General features: G+C 41.4%; 1 protein-coding gene and 1 pseudogene across 1 annotated transcript in view; both read right to left on the minus strand.

Annotated features, from left to right (window-relative positions):
* sppl3 (signal peptide peptidase 3) overlaps window positions 1–13,062 on the minus strand; it is a 47,431-nt gene extending 34,369 nt beyond the window's left edge. Inside the window, exon 1 of the mRNA XM_017697274.2 lies at window positions 12,587–13,062. Within this exon, the coding sequence (XP_017552763.1) occupies window positions 12,587–12,609 (23 nt within the window). The 5' untranslated portion in view covers window positions 12,610–13,062. The remainder of the gene's footprint in view (window positions 1–12,586) is intronic.
* A 6,854-nt stretch (window positions 13,063–19,916) lies between these two features.
* On the minus strand, window positions 19,917–22,597 carry LOC108427223 (annotated as a pseudogene).
* Between the last annotated feature and the right edge of the window lie 329 nt (window positions 22,598–22,926).

The raw sequence follows: 22,926 nt of genomic DNA on the forward strand, positions 1-22,926 counted from the left end.
AACCTATATTCAACTGAATACACTACAAAGACAAGATATTTAATGTTCAAATTGATAAACTTCATTGTTTTTTGCAAATATTCACTCATTTTGAATTTGATGCCTGCAACACGTTCCAAAGAAGTTGGGACAGGGGCATGTTTACCACTGTGTTACATCACCTTTCCTTTTAACAACACTCAATAAGCGTTTGGGAACTGAGGACACTAATTGTTGAAGCTTTGTAGGTGGAATTCTTTCCCATTCTTGCTTGATGTACAACTTCATTTGCTCAACAGTCCGGGGTCTCTGTTGTCGTAATTTGTGCTTCATAATGCGCCACACATTTTCAACAGGAGATATGTCTGGACTGCAGGCAGGCCAGTCTAGTACCTGCACTCTTTTACTATGAAGCCACGCTGTTGTAACACGTGCAGAATGTGGCTTGACATTGTCTTGCTGAAATAAGCAGGGACGTCCCTGAAAAAGACGTTGCTCGGATGGCAGCATATGTTGCTCCAAAACCTGTATGTACCTTTCAGCATTAATGGTGCATTCACAGATATGAAAGTTACCCATGCCATGGGCACTAACACACCCCCACACCATCAGAGATGCTGGCTTTTGAACTTTGCGCTTATGACAATCCGGACAGTCCTTTTGCTCTTTGGCCCAGCGGACACGACGTCCATGATTTCCAAAACCAATTTGAAATGTGGACTCGTCAGACCACAGGACACTTTTCCACTTTGCGTCAGTCTGTCTCAGATGAGCTCGGGCCCAGAGAAGCCAGCAGTGTTTCTGGGTGTTATTGATATATGGCTTTTGCTTTGCATGGCAGAGTTTTAACTTGCACTTGTAGATGGAGCGACGAACTGTGTTCACTCACAATGGTTTTCTGAAGTGTTCCTGAGTCCATGTGGTAATATCCGTTACAGAATGATGTTGGTTTTTAATGCAGTGCCACCTGAGGGATCGAAGGTCACTGGCATTCAATGTTGGTTTTCTGTCTTGCCGCTTACTTGCAGAGATTTCTTCAGATTCTCTGAATCTTTTGATGATATTACGGACTGTAGATGATGAAATCTCTTAATTCCTTACGATTGCATGTTGAGAAACTTTGTTCTTAAACTGTTGGACTATTTGCTAATGCAGTTGCTCACAAAGTGGTGAACCTCGCCCCATCCTTGCTTGTGAACGACTGAGCCTTTCATGGATGCCTCCTTTATACCCAATCATGACACTCACCTGTTTCCAATTAACCTGTTCACCTGTGGAATGTTCCAAACAGTTTTTTGCTGCCCCTGTCCCAACTTCTTTGGAACGTGTTGCAGGCATCAAATTCAAAATGAGTGAATATTTGCAAAAAACAATGAAGTTTATCAATTTGAACATTAAATATCTTGTCTTTGCAGTGTATTCAATTGAATGTAGGTTGAAAAGGATTTGCAAATCATCGTATTCTGTTTTACACAACGTCCCAACTTCACTGGAATTGAGATAGATAGATAGATAGATAGATAGATAGATAGATAGATAGATAGATAGATAGATAGATAGATAGATAGATAGATAGATAGATAGATAGATAGATAGATAGATAGATAGATAGATAGATAGATAGATAGATAGATAGATAGATAGATAGACAGACTCAGTTTTAATGCACAATACAAGCACTCTGATCCAAAATGATGCACATGCACAGAGAACCACAGAGTACACTTTACTATGACAACCAGCATCACGTCCAGTCAGAATGAGATGAACAGCAGTGAACAGTGCTTGTGCTTTCAATTCATATTCAACTTTAAAATGCTGTCAGACTCAGGAAAATGTACTTCACAGGTACTTATCAAAGAAGCACAAGAGGAAGACGTTGTGTTCTGGGACACATCAGCTGGATGCCTGTCCCCCCGCCACCTTTTTAAGCTCAAAGCATAAATTTCATGTCCTCTGCAGACCAGTTTCTCTTCCCGCCATAGTGAATGGTTATAACATTCAATATGACGCACACGCACAGAACGTACCTAAACTTTCTGATTGGCAATGTATTCATATACAGGCGTTTACACGGCTATTATTATTCTATTTAACAGATTCTTTACAGGATTACCAACCTTGTTCAATCAGATACCAATTGTATTCCAAATGGCCTCAACTGGCCTAATCTACTCCGACTGAGGTGTGTACACAGATGTATTCTATTCCAAATGAGCTATTAGTTGGATTCTTAACTGATTATCAGACTGCATGTAATCATGGCTATTGCCTCAGTACAGAGCAGTTGGTCTCAGGAAGGATGAGTACATCAACCTTACTAATGCAAAATTCTGTACCATTTGCTACCACAAAACTGTGATTAAGTTGGAAAATACTGTGATGTTGAATTTTATCAACAGAAAAATGTTACTGCATTGCATGTCATAGTATTTTTCCAGAAATTATGTCTGGTCAAAGTTTACAGAACTGTGTATGGTTCTCTTTGACGTAAAACAGAACACAATAACCCCAAAGTCCAAGGAAACATGAGCTTGTGGTACTGTGATATGTTTGTGAAATATGGTGATGCTGAATTTTAATACTGGCCAGCACTGCTTTGCACAATGCCAAACTGACCGCTCTTTCCAAGTGACTCAGCTGAAAAATGTGTCAGTGAAAATAACTGCTGGGTCACATGACTACACTACAGCTTGTTGACAAAACCAACAGTGCATCAAAGTCATTTCTGGGTTGTGTCCATAGTCATAAGCTGCTATGGCTATTTTCTCTGGTTACTGAATTTAAAGCACCTTTGACACGAGTGAACCCAGATTGGTGACAACTTGCTCTGCTTGAAACACTATTATGAATGAATTTTACATAATAGGAAACAGGGCCTGACTGTCTATGCTGATAATTCTATGTGCCCCAAAAAACTATATTATTATGTGATTTTAATTTTTTTTGTTACATTTTAGATTTTAAATCGATATCAAGGGCAGAGAGACATAAAACATGCACTGGCCAAATGGGACCTAAAAATACGTTTATTGTAAATTTACTATTACAAGAATACTTTTACTTTTTTGGATAATTATGTCAGTCAACCAAAGAAATAACATGAAGGGATTCTTGTTTTCACAATGTAGTCAAGGTATTTTTATCATTCGATCCGGCCGATCCACCTTCATCAGGCTTTGAACAATTTGTCCTCCAGGTTTGTTACTGAGATCAATGAAGCTACAACAGTGTTCACATTGAAAGTTATGGCTGTGCTTCTGAATGCTGTTCATTCAATTGCATTTTACAGTCATTAGCGGTGCCCCTCTCCCAAAATATGGCAGTAAATCCATATTTTTTTTTAATGTTTTTCATATGTTCTTGTTTGTGGATATTTATGAATTAGGGAAAATTCACATAGTATGGTTGAGTTTAATGCCTCTAAAAGAAGCTCCCTCACAGAATGAAATTGCTATGAATACACTGATTCACCTGAGCTTTGAGACATTTTTTTTGTTCACACAGCTGGTAAAAGTGCACCAAATCCGATCTCTTCCTTGATATGTGACACAGATGTGTTATCTGTGAGGCAGTGTGAACAGCAAAAAACAATTAATCTGACATTTTCAATTCGAATCCGATACGAATCGGAACTGCAGCAATGCGGCTCAGGCTGAACAGCCAGATTGGAATTCATGCTACTCTTACATCAATACAACTAGTCATCTATCATAATTCACACTGCTGAGAGCTCAAATGTTTAGGCAGATGTTTCTGTACCAGAAAATGAGAAGACATTTATCGCAACTGTTCCGTGTTCAAAGAGATTTTGAAAGAAAAGGCTGAACATGGCTGTAGGAGAGCGAGGCCGCAGTGCCAAATAACAGTTACAAGTCTGAAAGCATAGTTTAAAGAATCTGAGGACATGAATGAAAGAAGAAGTGACCATGGCCGAATAATGTGCACTTTTCACAGCAAGCTCTAACACATTCTGGGTGATGAGCCCAGGTGTCAGTCAGTAAAGCTTCTGTGATGCTGGCGAGGTTGAAATGGAAAGCTCAAGGAGCGACTGGCGTTCGTTCATAGTCATGATTACCTGTTGCGGAGCAATGTGAACCATCATTAAGCATTGCTCTTTTCCGTATGCAGGTTGGTTTAGGAGCGTGATCTGTTCAGCCTGTCATACATACATCATATTTAAAACAATGTCAACAGCCAAAAAAAAAGCATTTGGGCCATTCTTACCTGCTACATAACATAGCCATTGTTTTTCAATAGTTTTCAGAGTTTTTGACCTTAAAAATATTTCAGAGCAAAATCTATGGAGATACGTTTCAAATAAAATAATAAAATCCACAAGCAAATCATTAAGTATCAAAAACTTAACTTACAACTGTACAATTTTCATATGAAATTATTACTCTTTTTGGCAGTCTTTGCTTTCATTTTTTCTATTTTGCTGATATATTTTCTGCTTCTGGAATGGCTCTCTTGCTTCAGACATTCAGCAGATTTTCATGGAAGGCTGACCTTAGGAGAGGCATTCACCTGTACTCTGTAGGTAAACTGATTTGGAGTGAGAGGTTACCTGAACACATAGCCACTCAGCATGAACTGCTGCAAGATAGTGGAACATAAGTCGTACCGAGTGCTGCCTTCGGCACAGCGTCGTTTCTAACATGATGAGCGACGTTTGTCAAATTTAAATTATTAACATAACACATGTTTACATTCCTATGTCAAATGATATAACTTATTTCAAACATGAAGAAAAAAAAACAAATTAAATTGAGGATATAGAGCTGTATCAACTTTAGGGTTTTCAGATGTTAGTGCTAAAAATCCTAGCATCGTAATCCAGGGATAATTAGACTAGCCATACTGTTAATAGAAACCAGAGATCTGCTTAATGTGAAGCCAAAGATTTGGAGCTCTAGCGTTCTGTAAACTGATGTGTTAAATCACAAAGCCAGTTTTAGTGACTGACAGAGTATTATGAGGGTAGAACCAAAAAGACTGACATAACAGCCACTGTATGCCCTAGTACATAAAGGCTCAGGACCCTGACCATGTGCTACATTGATAAATATGACAAACACTCCTCAATGTTCAGCAAGCCAGGGCAATCCACTCTAGAAGTACTACACTAAGTACTAAGTGCTCTGCCATGTTCAAGGCAGATCACAGCTCTCAAAGTGGGCATGGCTACATGGTCAGAAGACTTCACTCTTCACATCAGTTGACCAATAGGGAGTGCAGGTGAACCCCCTTTTCCAAGACCTGCTCCTGGTTAGAATAAGAAGCAAAAGAAAGATTTCAGAAGTTAAAAATATATCAGCAAGAAATTGAAGCAAAACTGGCAACACATTTAAGTAACACATGATTACTATGAGTAGCAATTTTTAAATTAAGTTTACCTTATTTGTATTCGCTGAAGACTTCAACACTTAATTTCCTTGTGGATTTTATTTTATTCAAAACTTTCTGCACAAACTTTGTATTTGTGTTGTAGACATGGCGACCCCTAGTTCCTATCACCACCACTGTAAAGAGCCAAGCTTAGCCATTTTATATCAAATCACCATAAATTACTTTGTTTACATCAACACTTGACACACAGAAAATTAAAAATATATATAATAAATCAAATTCTCCTTTAAGATAACCAATGACAGCAATTTCTACACTTATTTCACATGAATCATGCTGCTTTCACATATTGGACTGCTTAAAATGATTTCTTCCACAACTTCTCTGCAATTCTGAACTCTGTTTAGGCCGACCACTTGGAAAAATTGGGAAAAGCACTGTGGGTATGGGTACTCTTTATGCCTTGACAAAGTATTCCATTCTTTGCTGACAATTAAAGTAATTTCATGAAGGATTTGATCACGGTTCTTGGGTTTCAACCATTTGCACAATGACCCTGGAACACCTCTGATGCTGAAAAGATTTACAGTCTGGAGCTATCCTGGTTGTGTGTCAGATCATTCATTCACACATTTCAGTGCAATCTATGTACAACATTCGGAACTGGCTTCTATTGAAAACGACAAAGGCCTCATAGGAAAAAGCTTTTGCAGGCAGGAAGCAGCTCGCAATATCAGGGTCAACCAGTAAAAGGATACAGTCATTCTACCAAGAATATAAACATACAAGCTGTATAATCCCATGGTTTCATCATAGGTTACTTGCAATGAAATCCAGCAACTTAGTTCTAAAGTGCAGAGATGGCTTATTTACACATTCGAAGTAGCATCTGCTTAGCCTTGCATTTGGCCTAATTTCCTGTTGTGTCTACATTAAAGTTAAGACCATTCTTGGAGACCAAGGGAATGCAGACCTGCAGCCGAAAAACAACACCAGACAACTTAATAATGAAGGTCTCTTCAGCCATCCGTTCCACCACTAGATAAATCACGAAAGCAAATGCTTGGCGCTTTATTTTTACATAAGCAGCCAAACTAGAACGTGAAAAGGATCAGGACATTTAAAGTCAAGGGTGCCAACTGTGGAAAATACAGATTTAATCTAAAGCCTCTTTTAACACTTAGATTATCAGTGAGGACATTCTGATAACTTCTAAACCATCATAAGAGAAACACAAGAACGCAAGCGTATCTTTAAGAGTTGGCATAATGAAATCATCAAGATGTCAACAGTCATTCAGAGTGATTTTGTGTGAAATGCTCTGTTCTAGAGAACCTAGAGAGTCAGAATTGTTCACAGTTGCGGTGATAGGAACCAGACGTTCACCTATAAAAGCTCCCTCAACAGAAAGAAACGGTTATGAATACACTGCGTGATGTCAAACACTGTTTTACAATAGTTTTGAGAAGGTTTCACCTGCATATTAAATCCATTCACAATGGGAGGTACATGCAGGCCTTTTTTTTCAGGTTTACCACTATTTCATCGACATCACATATAAAAACTCAGAAGACTCATGTAGGTTCACTGGTGGTTTTGAACAGTAAACAAAATGTCTGTATTTGTGTTGTAGACATTGTGACCCCTGGTTCCCATCACCACCACTATAAAGAAATCTGAGTCTTTAAGTTTACAAATCAACCATTTCACACCAAAGCACTCTGGATGACTGTTTATATCTAAACCACTGAAACAAGCAGAAATTTTGGGGGGGGGGGGGGAACAAATCACTAAAAGTCCCTGTTAACAGCAGGGATCCTTAGATGCATTGAGATTTTTTTCTTAAAAGATTTTCAGCTTTGGAAAATATAAGCTATGTGCCTTTGGTAAGTGCATTTTCTCTGTAAAGATGCCAGATTTAATACAAATATATATATGGTGAAACCAGCATACCATGTCATCTATTCAAACCATTATTGGGGAATACTTCATAGGGCAAAATGTCCAAAATTCTATAGACTCTTGCAATATTTTTTTTTTTAATGAAAGCATACTAACATTTAAAACAACCTATTTTGCCATATTTCAAGGAAAGCACTGTCAGTGATAAACACTGGGTATTAGAGTGAACCCCATTCATTTTTATATTGTTTACAGCTCAGTCAGAGAATTTTATAAGAAGCTATCGCCTACTTTTGAGACCACAGAATAAGCTAGGACAGTCTAAGACTAATCTGTTAAATCAAGAAATGGTGGCCTAGATCACAGCACAAACAGTGATGTTATTTACTGTTGCCAAAACTCACTGGGTTTGTTTTCCTGACACACATTGAGGTCGGCTTTACGTTACACCTGTTAATGGCATTTCAACCCCCATAAAAAGCTCACACACAGGGGAGGGTGAGTCTATGTTCAAACTGAACCTGGCAAACCGGAAGGTTAACACCAACAAAAAGGCAACGGCATCTCTAAGTAAATGGGGAAAGACACTAGAGTCTACATGTCGTAATTGATAAGAGGGGAGATAAAAGCAGACAGACCATTTCTGGTTTCTAACAATTGGGCATTATAGCACACCTTGAAGTGGTGTTTAAAACTCACATATGACTCAAATAGCATATTTTATATTTATATATAATAATATTTGACTTAGTTGGCTAAAATTGGTGGCGCGGTGGGTAGCGCTGTCGCCTCACAATGAGGAGGGCCTGGGTTCGATTCCCCGGCCGGGTGACCGGGGTCCTCTCTGTGTGGAGTTTGCATGTTCTCCCCGTGTCTGTGTGATTTCCTCCCACAGTCCAAAGAGAAGTAGTCAGGCCAAATGGACATGGTAAATTTCACCTAGGAGTGAGCGTCTGTCTGTGTCTGTCTGCCCTGCGATGGACTGGCGACCTGACCAGGGTGTATCCTGCCTTTCGCCCGATGACCGCTGGGATAGGCTCCAGCACACCCCGAGACCTTGAGGGAGAAGCTGCTTAGAAAATGTGCGTGTGAGACTAAAATTGGTGACCAAATTAGTTGGCAACTAATTTAACAGTCGATTAGTTGGTGCTGTCAATATACACCTGTTTCATGCTCACTAGAAACATTTTGACATTATTGCTTACTGGAAACTTAACAGTGCGATGGCAGCCTCAAGAACAAAATCCTCTAAAGTGTTGGAGATAAACCCAGAAAAAAAAAAAGTTCTCAGTTGTGCTATTTCTAAAGCTGACCTCAGCTGGGACAGGAGCGCATTCTTCATGTTGGAGCATCTGATGAGGAAACCTGTCAGTTCAATGGATGAAGATTCATGTCGGTAAGATGGGCCCTGTTCCAAATTGCATACGAGCACACGAAAGTGTGCAAAAATAGAGCATATAACATTAGAAATTATTAGTGTAGTGTGCGAAGTACTGAAGTGTGTGGTTTGGGACGCGGCGATAGCTGTGGTAGCGAGCTAGCTTGAGAAATAGTGAATTCTGCCCTACTTTATGTTGTGAGCTGAGCTGTAATATCCATTTAGAAATGCATATTCTCCCAAATTGTTAATGGGATTGGAACAGAGAAGCAACTATTATTCGTAGCAATCCTGTTCACCTTCCAGATAACGTCTAGTTTTAAACATTGCATCACTGTCTTGATGCCGAGGCCACCGGTGTGGTCAAATTCGGCGAAGGTAGGAGAGCGTTTGAAAACAGTTTTCTGCTTTCCACGAACGTTTGGCTCCACTTGCTAACAGTTTAAGGAAGTGAACACTCTCCGTGAACACACAGGATAGCTGGACAAAGGGTTTCTGCCAAAATGAAAAGTTTACACAAAATCGTTCATTTAACTGTTCATACAAAACCAAGTTTGCCTCAAACATTCGCCACTTTCCTATCTGCTCCATCAGAGCGCATCTTCTTTGCAGCAGGTGATATCTGCTCTCAGAAGAGAACGGAGAGATTCTGACTTTCCTCTGTTTCAATAAAAACCTGCAATTGTAAAATTTTGAAAAAGTGTAGACAGACAACCAAACGCACAGAGCACAGACTGCAATGTTTATATTTAACATTTAAATTTAGATTTATTATTTTATTTACTTGATTGAAGAAAAACTGATTTAGTTTTGTCATATTTTATTGCCAATGACTGCTGGGATGAGCTCCAGCTCCCTTGGCAACCCAGTAGGATAACCGGCTTAAAGGATGTGTGTGCGTGTATTATATTTTATTGCTGCTACTTTGTACGTCCTTGGTTATATATTTTGACAGGAAAAATACTTTTTTCCCCCCATCTTTTGTATTAGCAGGCAAGTTCACTGAAACTGCGAATTCTTGAATGTTATTAATCTATTGTCATCATTGTTAATTAGCAAATGCATAAAACAACCTCAAGCCAAGTTTAAAGACTAATAGCTACATACATAAAAGTTGTTATATATATATATATATATATATATATATATATATATATATATATATATATATATATATATATATATATATATATATATATATATATATATATATATATATATACACACACACATACACATACACACACACACAAAAAATATATACACACATATACATACAGATGCCATATTGTGGATATTCACTCCTACTTAGAACACTAACCAATTGATGATGACACTAACCAAATGACTCATTACAAAGAGAGAAAATTTGTCCTTGCTAACTGGATTAAGTGCAACACAGCATGTCTAATACTGAATAAAAATCACTGTATTCACAGTTTTATATAGTATTTTTTTTTTAATAGCACTGGTTCTTTTATCTCTGTTCCAACTGATTGGATGTCTGAAAAAATAAATATTGTGACATGTTGTGTGCGGTGCAACTTTCCTTGAGTATTGCAATATCAGATTTTTACCATATCAGCCACGTCTACATAAATCCCATTCTCTCATAGTGACAGACTCTGAAAAAGACAGACTGAAAAGAGACTAGGGCTGTGAAACTCAACTCAACTCAATGCCGTGTTTGTCAGAGCAGCAAAGAAAGACTAAAAATCTAGTGTTCAAGAGACATCCTCAATAAAGCCATCAATTATACTGGTTGCAATGCAAATAAACACTGATCAATGAATCATTTATCTGTCTGGCACACTGACACTTCAGTCAACAATCAATAATCTTGGCTCAAACCACTAACTCACTAGCAATGCAAAATTATGTCAGAGTGACAATTTGCCAAATGTGTGGCTAATGAAGCTACAGAAATGGTCAAGTTAACATGTTCTCAGGCTCCCTGGGAAGTTCAAATCCTTATTAGGGGAAAGAAGAAACACATTCTTAGGTTAAATGGTTATCATTACTGAAGAGACCCAGAGGGCTTCAACATTTAGTTTTTAGAGGACTGCCAGCTGTCTTAAACGGGAATTCAGATGTCAGTGGAAAAACAAGCTGTATTAGCACTGGACCGTATTAGGTCGCATGGCTGGGCAATATGACAATATTTATCGGTATGATAAATAACATGGCAACTACATGGCAATATGACATAGTATGCTTTTCTAAACATTATCAGTATTGTCAATATTTAAAAACACTTCCCAACTGCCTGTTTGATCACGGAGTCTATTTAGACATGTTTGACTGGATTTAGTGTAGTGCAGTATGTGAAATACTAAATAAAAATTACTGTATTTAGTTTTGAGAGTATTTTAAATGTGGCACTACTTTTGCAATTCATGTTCCAACTTGGAGGTCAGAAAAAAAAAAAAATCATATCATGACATATGGCGAAAAATGTCAATGCGATACTCCACAATACAGCATATCACCCACCTCTACCATGCCTTTAAATGATATCTGAAGCTTGGTTTAAAAAATGCAAATGAACCCATCCTTCGAGAGCTGCTGCTCTATACTCGAAGACATGACAGCTTGTTTTGTTCAGTTTTCCCCTCTTAAACTTACACCAAAGGAAAAGCATCAGGACAGAAAGCACATTTGGAGTAACTTATTTTAGTTTTGATGTATTTAGACCGATTTTATCAAAAGCACCCACCAAATGGCATATTGCCAAGTTTTGCTATCGATTACTACCGCAAAAACTAATCATCAATATAACTGCCACAAACAGAGAAACTGTTTGTGAAACTGTGAAAAAGCACCCAGTAAACGACTTAAGTTTTTACCCTCTATTACTTCCGCAAAAACTAATGATCAATATCATCGTGACACAAAAACCGGTATATGCACGATTTATCGACTCAGCACTAGACTGCCTTACACCAAAACTAGTGATGAAACCTCCTCAAAATGCACCTTACAACCTTAAAAATACAGACAACAGAGAAATGAATGTCCTGCAGTGGCCCGTAAAGAAGTGAGGATTAGCCTGCGCTGGTCCATCTGGTTTATAATGAGCTAAACCCGCAATTATTGCCCTCAACAGCGGGTTAAAAGCAACTGGCGCTAGCTGGTTACGCAGCTCCAAATACCAACTACGGGTTTAACAAGGCAACAACCAACACGTTGCCTATCAAAACAGATGGTAAACATAAGAAATAAATGCTGTCAGAAGCAGCCTATGTGGTAGACGGGGTCGGTCGGTCTGCAAGCGAAAGGTGTCCGATAAGTTAGCTCAAGTGCTAATTTTGGTAAGACAGGCTCCATTAAAAAGAATGGGACTCGATAGCTTGCTAAGCTAACGTTAAAGCCCAAAGTAATGGAATTCTCCTTTATTGGTTACCTACAAACGAAGCTTCCTATTCTATTTTTTCCCGTTCCACCTTAAACGGCGAGGCAGTTACATTCTGGTACCTCATGCGCCAAAACGTAACTGCTGCACCATTTAAGGTGGAACGGAAAAATGCAAACAAGAAGCCCCGATTTGAGTCTCCAAACCTACAGGCTAGCTAGCTAGCTAGCTAAGCTTAGCTATCCCAGAATCCACAAACACGGCATCGAGTGTGGCAACAGCAACGACTCAATGACACTTTACACAATTTCCCTTTTAAACATTTCATACAAAGTTCAGCTCGTTGTACTAAAAAGCCGTTTTAATGTTTTGGCCGAGCTGGGTGTTAGCTTAGCCTAGCTTAGCCAGCGTCCGAGTGCCAAAACAACGTCTCGATCCTTTAACGGGGACCTCGGTCGTTGTTTAGCGTAACTTAGATGTGTGAAAACAGTCGCGGATGTCCTATTTACTGTCGTGACAGCACTCGGGGCTGTAAGCAGAGAGCAAACAGGGGCATTTTCTTCCAGTGTAAACGATAACAACATCGCAACAACGAAGCTAAACGGTGCTAATGCCGCACTCACCAGGAGTAGCTCTGCTCCGCCATGTCGCCGAGGACAAACAGTCAATGGGTTTCCCTGAAGCGAAAAACGGCGAAAAATTGTATTTCCTCCACAGCTTCTGCCTTCTCCCTCTTCAATAAACCCCGTCTGATAGCGACATGGCGAAGGTTTTTCGCTGTTTGCTTTCCCTCCGTGGCTGATCAGCTAGCAGACACTAGCTGGATAGCTTTGCAATAGAAAATGACAACGATGGCTTTTGCTAAGCTGGCCAAGACAAAGCACTCCGAAGGGAGAAAAAATATGTATATTTTTGCCAGTTCCGCGACTGCCTGCCGTCTTCACTCCCTTCTAAAACAGGCCTCCGTGTCGTCGGCCCTTAGACCAGCTGTAAATCCATTTTTTGGGGGCTGTTGTTTTCGGTCTACATGCAGACGGAGCCGCGGTCTGTTCACTTGGCTGGAGCCTAATGGGAGCCGCGCAGATAGCTTTGTTTTCTATGGCGAGAACCTCATGAACGCGCAGCGCCTCCTCGGGAACGCGCACCTCGAACTGCCACCAATTAAACACAAATGCTAATTTCTATATAGCTCATTGTGTGATAAAAAAGAGAGTTGTTTCAGATTTATACAGCACTTGTGTTAAATAAATTGAACCCTTTACAAAAGCTTCTATATAGGACCATTTACAGCACATTTTCCATCAGACTGAAGAGCTCTTTCACAACGCAAAGATTGTCTTTACTAAAAAAACACTGAAGAGTGTATAATCTGCTGCTATAGAGCATTCACTTTGTCTCGTGTGGCTTTAGGTGTGCGCGAAGCAGTGGGATAGGGTGGAATCAGGTTCGGTGTCAGGGGGTCTTATATCCTGCTCCACTGAACGCACATGCTTTTATAGTGTCAAAAATACTGCATTGCTTGCCACACTCAACCATAAAGCTGCAGTGATTAAACTAATCAGGAGATTACCATTGGACTGGTTACTGTGAGCTAATGTATAAACTCATACATATGAGTATGCCTAAAACTGTAACGGTTAAAGCCAACTGTATATCTGTAGTAATTTAGGGGTTAAACCAGTGGCCCCCACCTCAGTTGGTAGAGCCAAGAGATTTGGAGTATTTGGTTTGCTGAGTGTAACTGCGTCTCATACAGTAGAGATTAGATGAAGCCTACATTAGCTTCTTCTCACCTTAAATGATGTAGCATTGACATTCAGATGCCTGTAGGGGCACTAGCATGTAATTACTGCAGTATTTAGAGAGGAACAGAACTTTGAAGAAGTTAACAGCAGCCTTGAGAGATTTGCGTATCTAACTCAGCCCTGTGTAAATCTGGTGTTGACACAACAGGCAGTGCTCTAGAGAATGCATTAGGTTACCACTGTGGCAGTTTTCATAAGTGAATCATGTGAAGGTGGACAGCTGTGGCAAGAACTGCAATAAAAAAAAAAAAAAAAAAACTAGCGTGAGAAGATAATATCGAAAAAGCTAAACACAATTTGCAAGACAAAAGACAGCTAAAAACAGGTTTTGAGAAAAACCACATCAGAGGTCAGACAATGAGACGATTGTAGCTGCTCAAAGGCGATGCAAGAGGGTGCTAACTTGGTAGCTAACACTGGCATATGTGTTTAACATTTTCTTTAAACAATCAGTAATCTGCATTCCCCCCCCCCCCACACCATCTTTTAGTATCATACCAAAGAGGTGATACCAAAAATAGTGCCTGTTACCAGTTAAGCTTGTACCATTCAGTGGAATAGCAGCTTTAGCTAGCATTAGCTTGTAGCATGTTCTCTGACTGCATTTTCATATACCTATCACAGTACAGCGCTATCAGTCAGGGGCACTTTAATCTGCTTAGGGGCCCTGGGGCTACAGGTGCTCATAGGACACACACTGCCGCCACCTGTTCATGACTTCCAGTTATCTCTGCTATACTATTACTGCACAAACCTAAGCGAATTAAGCTTCTTATCCATCAGGTTCTTATTTGAATTTTCCTTTCCACCTTAAATAGTGCAGCAGTTGCACGTGCTAGATTGTAACTGCTGCACCATTTAAGGTGGAATGGAAAATTCAAACAAGAACCTGGCAAATAGGAATCGATTTCAGCCTCAAAATTAAACCCAGAATCATAGTCAGTCAAGGTGAACTGAACTTGAGTTTAACTTGAGGTTATGTGTGCTGTTGCTGCGCTCTGGCCAATCTGTCACACAACACTTCACCGGTGTGCAGATTTTAATCTGAAAAGCCTTCAACTTCACCAAAACAACTGAGGTCTACCACAAGTTGTCATTTGATCCAGTAGCATAAGCAGAAATAAATCTTTGGAAAACTGGGTTGTCCAACTTGGTAGACAGTTTCCAAATGCGTGGGCCCAAAACAGATGACATGAATGAGATAAAATCATGTGCAAAGATGAGGAAGAGCAACACCCATCCATTTTCTAATACGCTTCTCCGTCAGGGTCGCGGGGGGGTGCTGGAGCCTATCCCAGCAGTCTTCGGGCAGAAGGCAGGATACACCCTGGACAGGTCACCAGGCCATCGCAGGGCAGACAGACAGACACTCACACCTAGGGGTAATTTAACATGTCCAATCGACCTGACTGCATGTCTTTGGACTGTGGGAGGAACCCCACACAGACACGGGGAGAACATGCAAACTCCACACAGAGAGGACCCCGGTCAGGGAATTGAACCCAGGCCCTCTTTGCTGTGAGGCAACAGCGCTACCCACTACGCCACCGTGCCGCCCAGAAGAGCAACACATCACACTTAAAGTTTGCAGAAAACTGATGATGACAACCTAAAAATTGACACCGTCTACAGTACAGAATCCCAGAGCCGAGAGGGAACGAGAGCTTGCCGCTCCACCTCCTCGTTACCACCTCCAGCTGGCAGCTTGGCCACCCGGGTCGAACGTGAGGTGTAGTGAAGCGGCATCGCTGTGTAACCGGGGACGGGACCTGGGCGGTGGAGCTCTGGACTCGCTCCTTGCTCTGGTGCCTCTCGTGGCCGGCTCTCGTGACTGTCATCGTCGGGCCCCAGGTGTGGGCACATGCCACACCCACTTTTACACACAGCCAATTACATTTTTTAAACGCAATTTGTGTTTTCAATTCAAACACTTACGCACTGATAATGAACTAAATTCGAGGCAATAGCAGATAACAGCGGTTGCCCTGCAGTGATTAGAGGAAGTTTGGCAGAGAGTGTAATTTAATTGGCCATGATACAGTGACCACACTCACAGAAACAAATCAAATATCATTATCTTAATTGGGTAGGCTTGTTATCAGCATCGATAAAGGGAGTAAATACATCTCTCTGAACAAAAATAAAAAAATAACAAATGATTTTATTGCGCTTGGTGTCAGTAGATCCTCTAGATCCTCTAGACTCTGTTGGTCACTGATTCTTCTGAATCTTTTCTCTGTTTTATCACAGTGCTACTGTTTAATCTTCATCGGAAGTCCTGGTTCCTTTTAGTGTTTTTTACTTTTGAGTTTTGGTTCCTGGATTTCCCTTATGTTCTTAGGGAGTGTTTCATTTTGAGTCTTGGATTCTCTTTGTGGTTCTTCCTCAGGCTTTGAAGGAGTTTCTTCATTTGAGTCATAGTACCTCTAAGTGAGACGTGTCCAATCCTATCTACAAGTTCCGTGTTGAACGACATGTATTACCAAACAGTGTGCAACAGGCTTTGATTCTATTTGTTTTCTGTGAGTGTTGTCACTGTTTTATAGCCAATCAAATTACACGCTCTCTGCCAAAATCAACTTCTTTTCTATCTATCTGTTCTATCTTTCTCTCAAGCTTGCAGTTCATTTCAGCATGCTGACAGAATGTTTGACTTTCAAGCTCCAGTTGTATTACAAGATGAAACTGTAGCGGTTATAAAAGATTTCATCCTACAAAGTATGTCATGTCCTACCCATTTAATGCCAAAAAAAAAAACGTTTTCTGAGGATTTGGTACTTTAATTACAAAGGCTTAAATAGGCTTTGCAAAAATGTCAAAGCAAACCTGTTAAGTTACTTTAGTGCATCACAGGTGAGAAATGAATGGACATGAGTATTTTCATGTCCATCGTGACAGAATGTTTTTGCTTATGATGCTTAGGTTTTAAAGTTTACAATGTTGTTTTCCCATCTTTGTGTATCTTAGCTGTCAGGTTTTAACTTAACTAGTTATGTTGTCTGGACAAATGTGTTTATGTTGGGTGGACATATGCTTCATATTGAAGGTTGCTGCAGTGCTGGTTGTTCTTAAATCAGTTTTGATCAACTTAGTGGATTTACCAGCAAACCAACTCTTCCAGAACTTGCTGTTTACAGACTAAGCGAGTGATGTTCAAACTGGCTTCCTATTCGCCAGTTTCTTCCATGAATTTTCCATTCCACCATAAGTGGTGTAGCAGTTGTGCTAAGGGCCGGAGCAGGGTTTGTTGGGGTGGTGATACAGTTGCCAGAATATAACTGTGGCACAATTTCTGTGGAACAGAAAATTAAAAAAAAAAAGAATGTGGTGAATCAAACTTCATCTTCATTTGAGAACGTACTGCCTTCTCAGCACAAATTCCCAACCATGGCTTTCAGTGGGCTCCTGCTTTTAGTGCTCTGATTCTGAACTATTGTTCATGCAATAATGGATGGCCAGGCTGGAGTCGATGACTGGTGCCAGCAGTGTGTGCACCTTTACTAAAAACAAAAGTTTTAAGCTTTTCGATGCTGTATGTAACTAGATCCATAGAGCCCATGACTACCTGCAACCCCAGGGCCTACGAGTGGGATAAAGCACCCGTGGTTATGCCTAGTGCTGTTGGACCCTAGTTAATCAGCCTTTACTCACCACAGTACGCAGTCAGTTGTTAAAGTAACTATCAAAGCATTTCCCCCTCAACCTGTACCCAAAGCCCCAAAAAATTTGTTTTGGCTAGTTGCCCAAACTGAACTCCTGCTGGGTTAAAATTTTAACATCATTACCATCATTGTTCAACTCTGTCCTAGAATGGAAAAGGAAAAATATTTTCTTTGTACAAACCTTAGAAAGGCTTTATTGATCTGTATCACTTGTAGAATCTTAACACAGCCTTTGAAATGAATTATTATTATTCAGAATGAATTTATCATTACACCCCTATACAACACCGTAGTAGTAACAAAAGTCATCAGGTAATGACCAAAGGCCTCTGCAGTTAGCTGTGGTTGAGTTTTGTGAAGGGCAGCTGCAGAGCACATGTCGGTTTCTGATTATGTACATTACTCCCCTGGCTGATGGCTCTGAGCCAACGCAGCATATTCAAACAGTTTAATGTGTGCAGTGGCTGGCTCACGGTAGCCTTTGTTTCTCAAATGTATAAATGTATTTTAAATCACCGCTGTAGAAATTAAGAACACATCATTCAGAGGCTAAAACAAACCAGAGTGTATTGTTCTTTGTCACTGACGAATTCCGCCATGTCTCTGAACTCTACAGGGCTGACAGTCTGATTTTCTCAGTGTGAGTAAATGACTAGGCTGCCAAACCCCACAGAGTTCTACTCCACACATCATTTTACCAAATATATTTCCCACAGCTCAAAAACATAATGGAGTGCACAGTAATGGAGGTCACAGTGACATAAACACTTGCCATTTGGGAAAAATATGACATTTCAGTTCAGTTGCAGTATAAAGTGTGGCCCAATGATTTTTGGTTCACCTGAAGCATGTCTCTATGTGAATTAATCAATGAAAGTCTCATCAAGCCAATGCTTTCTGTAAGTAGGATGGTGCTTGGTCAGATAATGTTCCTTAAAGGGGTTCTTGACCTGAAATCATTCAGTAATTTAGTACACAGCAGAACGGAGAACCATTGACCCAAGTCAGGTTGTTCTTTAAAACACTAAAACATGGAAAACATTTTTTTTAGAGGGCTCATATCTTACATTTTGTTCTTACATTTTGTTCCTAGAGGTCCAGTTATGATATTTGCATGGTTTTATGTATCAAAACAGTCATAGTTTTATTTTTCTTCTACCTCTCTTTATGCCTTACACCTGAACAGGCCGGTTTTGTTACTGTGCCCTTAAGCCTGATATATATATGTAGTTTTGTTCTGACAGGCTGCCCTGTATTGTGCTGTATGCTGAATAAGCAAACATATGCAAAAGCTTTGGTTATTGTGACATCACCTAAACAATGTATTTCGAAACGGGCTCTATCTGCAGTATAGTTTACATATATGGACTGTAACATTTTGAAACTTCAACAGTGTTTGCATTTTACATTAGACTGTTTTATTTAAAAAATTAGGTTTTCCATGATATATTCCATTTGAATAATAGTAGTACATAAACACTTTTAAATGCAATGTTCCCGCTCCACTCCATACAGCCCATAGTTTGAAAATAAGGTGCAAAATGACACATTGTTCCAATTTTACAATAAGAAATTACGATAAAAACACTTGACTTGCCTTCACACCCAGTTTCAAATTCATTGTTTTTGTGATCACACAAAAAACAGCATATTTACTTCTATCCATCCTTTCAGCCTAAAGCAGTTTAGCCCACACCCACTCACACTGAAGTTATAAGGAACGTTTCAACCAAGGCTGCTTTCTGAATGAGACACAATACAGGGCTGCCAATTAGAACAGACCTAATTTACCTATCTCAATTTTACAGGCACAGTAGCAAAAATGGTGGTTGAAAAATGGCCCTAAATAGATAATACTGCAAGTTATTTCTAGGCCTAATTGGAAAATGATTTCCAATTTCCTGCTGGGTCATAATGACTTCTGTATCTGAGCCTGTAGAAAAATCATGAGTGCTGTTTGCTTGTTTGTAGCGCAGCACCTGCAGTGCTCTATTTCAGCATCTTATCAATATATATGGTTCCGTTTACTATAGATAACTATATCTACAGACACTATAGACAGTAAACTGAGCAAACAGCGCCCTTCCCTGCCACACCAAACACCAAGGGTGGAAAACACACGAGTATTACACTAAACTATTGGTTTGGAAGAAAATTAAATCCTTATACTTTCACTCAGTTACAAACTCCTATCTCAAAAAGCTACATTTATGCAAAAACAGTATAAAAACAAAATGTTTAATGCTTCATTGTTTCGTCTTCCTTGCTTTTTTGCTTGCTTGCACACCCAAAAAAGTATGGTTAGGAACAAATTAAGAGTATGAACCGTAAATAGTCTATGTATCTGTATTGTCAGATTTGCAGCCCGGTACTGAAATACACCTTGCAGTGCGACCTGGACACATCTTCAGTGATGTCACCAGGGTCACAGGGTGTTTCGGGTCTTACATCAGACACCCTCACCCGGGTGATCCAGCTGGGGGTGATCATGCCCCGACTTGTGTCCAGGTATCGCACTACGCCAAGCATTCCCCCTCCTCAACCAGAGCCAGCTTGAAGCCTTTTCAGCAGCTCCCATGATGTTCTTCATGGCTCTTCACCTATGCAGTCCGCAGATCCCTAGGAGTCCCAGGGCCCGATGTAAAGACTGGCCTGTGAAGCCCCTACAGTCCACTTCAATATGCTCACCTTCCACCCATTCCAATGGGCCTTCCACCCATTCCTCTGACACTCAGCCACCAGGTCAGCATACTTGGCCTTCTTCCGTACTTAAGCTTCCTCCATCCAATCTTCCCAGGGGACAGTTAGCTCAAGTAGCACTACCTGCTTGTTTGCCCCAAGCATGTCTTGTTGCCCCAAGCATGTCCAAGAGTCTCAACTGTCTCCCAAGGTCAACCAATAGTTGCCAGTCCCTTGCTGTTGCAAGCAGGCCCCCCTGGGCCATCTTTGGGGACTGGGGCTTCTTGCCTGCTTGAACAAAGGTGATGGTACACTGCTACCCAGCCTGACCAGTGGCCACTGTGCCCACCAGGATGCTGTGTCACAACCATACCATGCCTGTTCCACTGCATCCTGGGCGCGCCACTTCTGTCCTGTCCTGACCTCTACACCTGCTGAGAAGACCTTGGTGTTGGCGTAATCTCTGTAGACCAGGACTTCTCTGGCTAGAACTCCTCTGCCAGACTGCTGAACGGAAGCTGCAGCTTGGTGTTATGCCCAAAGAGTGCAATGTTGCTTAGGCTCCGTGGCAGGCCCAGCCACCTGCGTAGGAACTGGCTAATCCTCCTCTCAAAGCCCTGCACGATGGTGATCGGAACTTCATAGACTAGCAGCAGCCAGAGGAGACAAGGCAGGATGCCATGTTTTGTAGATCCAGGCCTTAAACTTGGCCTGGAAGGCAGGATGCCACGTTTTGTAGATCCAGGCCTTAAACTTCCAGGAAGCCCAGACTTGTCCATGGCCAAGAGCCACATATCAAGGTCATCGCTGGTACCTTGGCATGCAGCGGTGTCCTTCAGGTAGCCAGTGAAGCTTTTCTGACACCGATGGAATCTGAGTGTCTCCCAGGGTGAAGTAGAACCGGTCAGTCACTTTTCCTTTCCTCAAGACTAAGGACCTGGACTTTGTGGGCTTGAAGCTCATTCATGCCCATGTAAAGAGCCATTAGAGACCTTGGAGATGCCATCTGCATCCGGGCACTGATGTTGTAGTTACTGTGAGATCGTCCCTAAATGCTCTAATCCAAGGTTGTCGGGTGCCAGATCTGGACAAAGGACCTCTGCACTCAACGTCCACTACTTCACGAGCATGTTCATGGCCAATGCAAACAGGGACACAGAGATTGTGCAGCCAGTGATGATTCCATTCTCTAGATGATGCCACTCCAATGTTGAGGTCCCAGAGGACACCCTCTGACTAAAGTTGTTACAATAGTCAAGGATGAGGTTACATATCCTCTCTGGGATGTGGTGTCTGCTTAGGGCAACCTCCACCAATTTGTGTGGTATTGATCTATAAGCATTGGCAAGGTCAAGCCACAGCACTGCCAGGTCCCCCATGCCTCTCGGATCAGTTGAGTCACCGCACCTGTGTGCTCTATACACCCTGAGACACCTGGAAAACCTCCCTTCTGCATCGACATGTCAATATAGGTGTTCTTCAGGAGAAATCCCATGAGGCTATTGGCAACGATCTTGAAGAAGGTCTTACACTCAAAACTTAGGAGAGAGATTGTCCTGAACTGCTCGATGTTGCTAGCGTTCTCCTCCTTGGGAATCCACACACCCTGAGGTACCTTCCCCTTCCTCCAGATGACTCTATAGATCTTCCAAAGACGTTCCAAGAGCCTGGGGCAATTCTTGAATATCTTATATGGTACTCCACTGGGGCCTGGTGCTGAAGCTGTTCTGGCAGATTTAATGACCTCTTTGACTGTGGGTTTATTGATGTTAAATAAGGTGCTCGGTTCAGTTGGACATATGAGAGCTGCACAGTGGCCAAGGACTTGCTCTCTCATGCCGTCAGTGTAGCTGTTACTGAGGTAGCGGTTGATGTCCTCCTTGGGACATGTGAGTTAACCACTGTGTTTCTCTCCCAGCAACTTCTTTGTGAACCTGAATGGATTGGCAACGAAGGCACGCGGGCCCTTTCCTTGCCCCTCTTCCTGTGCCACTCAGCACGTTGAAGAGTGGTTAGCCTTTCCTGCACCACACCTCTAAGTTCTGCCAGGGATACCTTCTCTTGCTCACTTGCTTTCTTGTACTGGCTCCTGAGTGTCCGTAGCTCTTGTCTGAGTTGGACAATCTTTGCTTCTCGTCGGTTTGGAATAGGTGCCGCAGTATTAGTCTTGGTGGCATGTTGTTCCTTAATGCCAAACCTGTTTGATGCGATGCTCATTATGAAATTGCTCATTGTCCAGAGCCTCTGGTCCACATCTCCCTTGGCTGTTACTTCAAGGGCTGTATCAACAAACATCAAACTGGCGCTACTCTGACTCTTTGTTGGCAGCGGGCCATAAAATCCGACGATGTTCTGATGGTCTGCTTTGTGGTGTACCTAGCGGTGCTAGGGGGTTCTGGGCACTGTGGAGTCTGTCCAGGCCTGGCTCCTCCTCTGTCTCATCAGGTGCTGTATCTAGTACTGGCACTAGCTTCCTCATGCAGCCCATCTTGGTCAGACATATCCACATCGCCCCCCCCCCCCCACTTCGGGTGCCTCTGGGGCTATTTTTTCTTAGGATTCTTCGTAGCGTATGTTAGGTGCTCCCTTCCAAGAGCTGCAGCTTGGGTTGCTAACCCTCTCTGCCCCGGGTGCCGTCTCTCCACGCTGTCCCCTTTCAAGGTTGTCATCCAGTCTATTCCTGGATTGGTACTGATATACACCTTGCGGTGCGACCTGGACACATCTTCAGTGTTGTGACCGGGGCCTTCAGTCTCTCAAACGGCACTGCATTAAAATTGGTGTGCTTCTGTGATGGATGTTACTACTTGAGTTCAG

This window comes from Pygocentrus nattereri, chromosome 18 (genome assembly GCF_015220715.1).
Source record: "Pygocentrus nattereri isolate fPygNat1 chromosome 18, fPygNat1.pri, whole genome shotgun sequence".
NCBI lineage: Eukaryota > Metazoa > Chordata > Actinopteri > Characiformes > Serrasalmidae > Pygocentrus > Pygocentrus nattereri.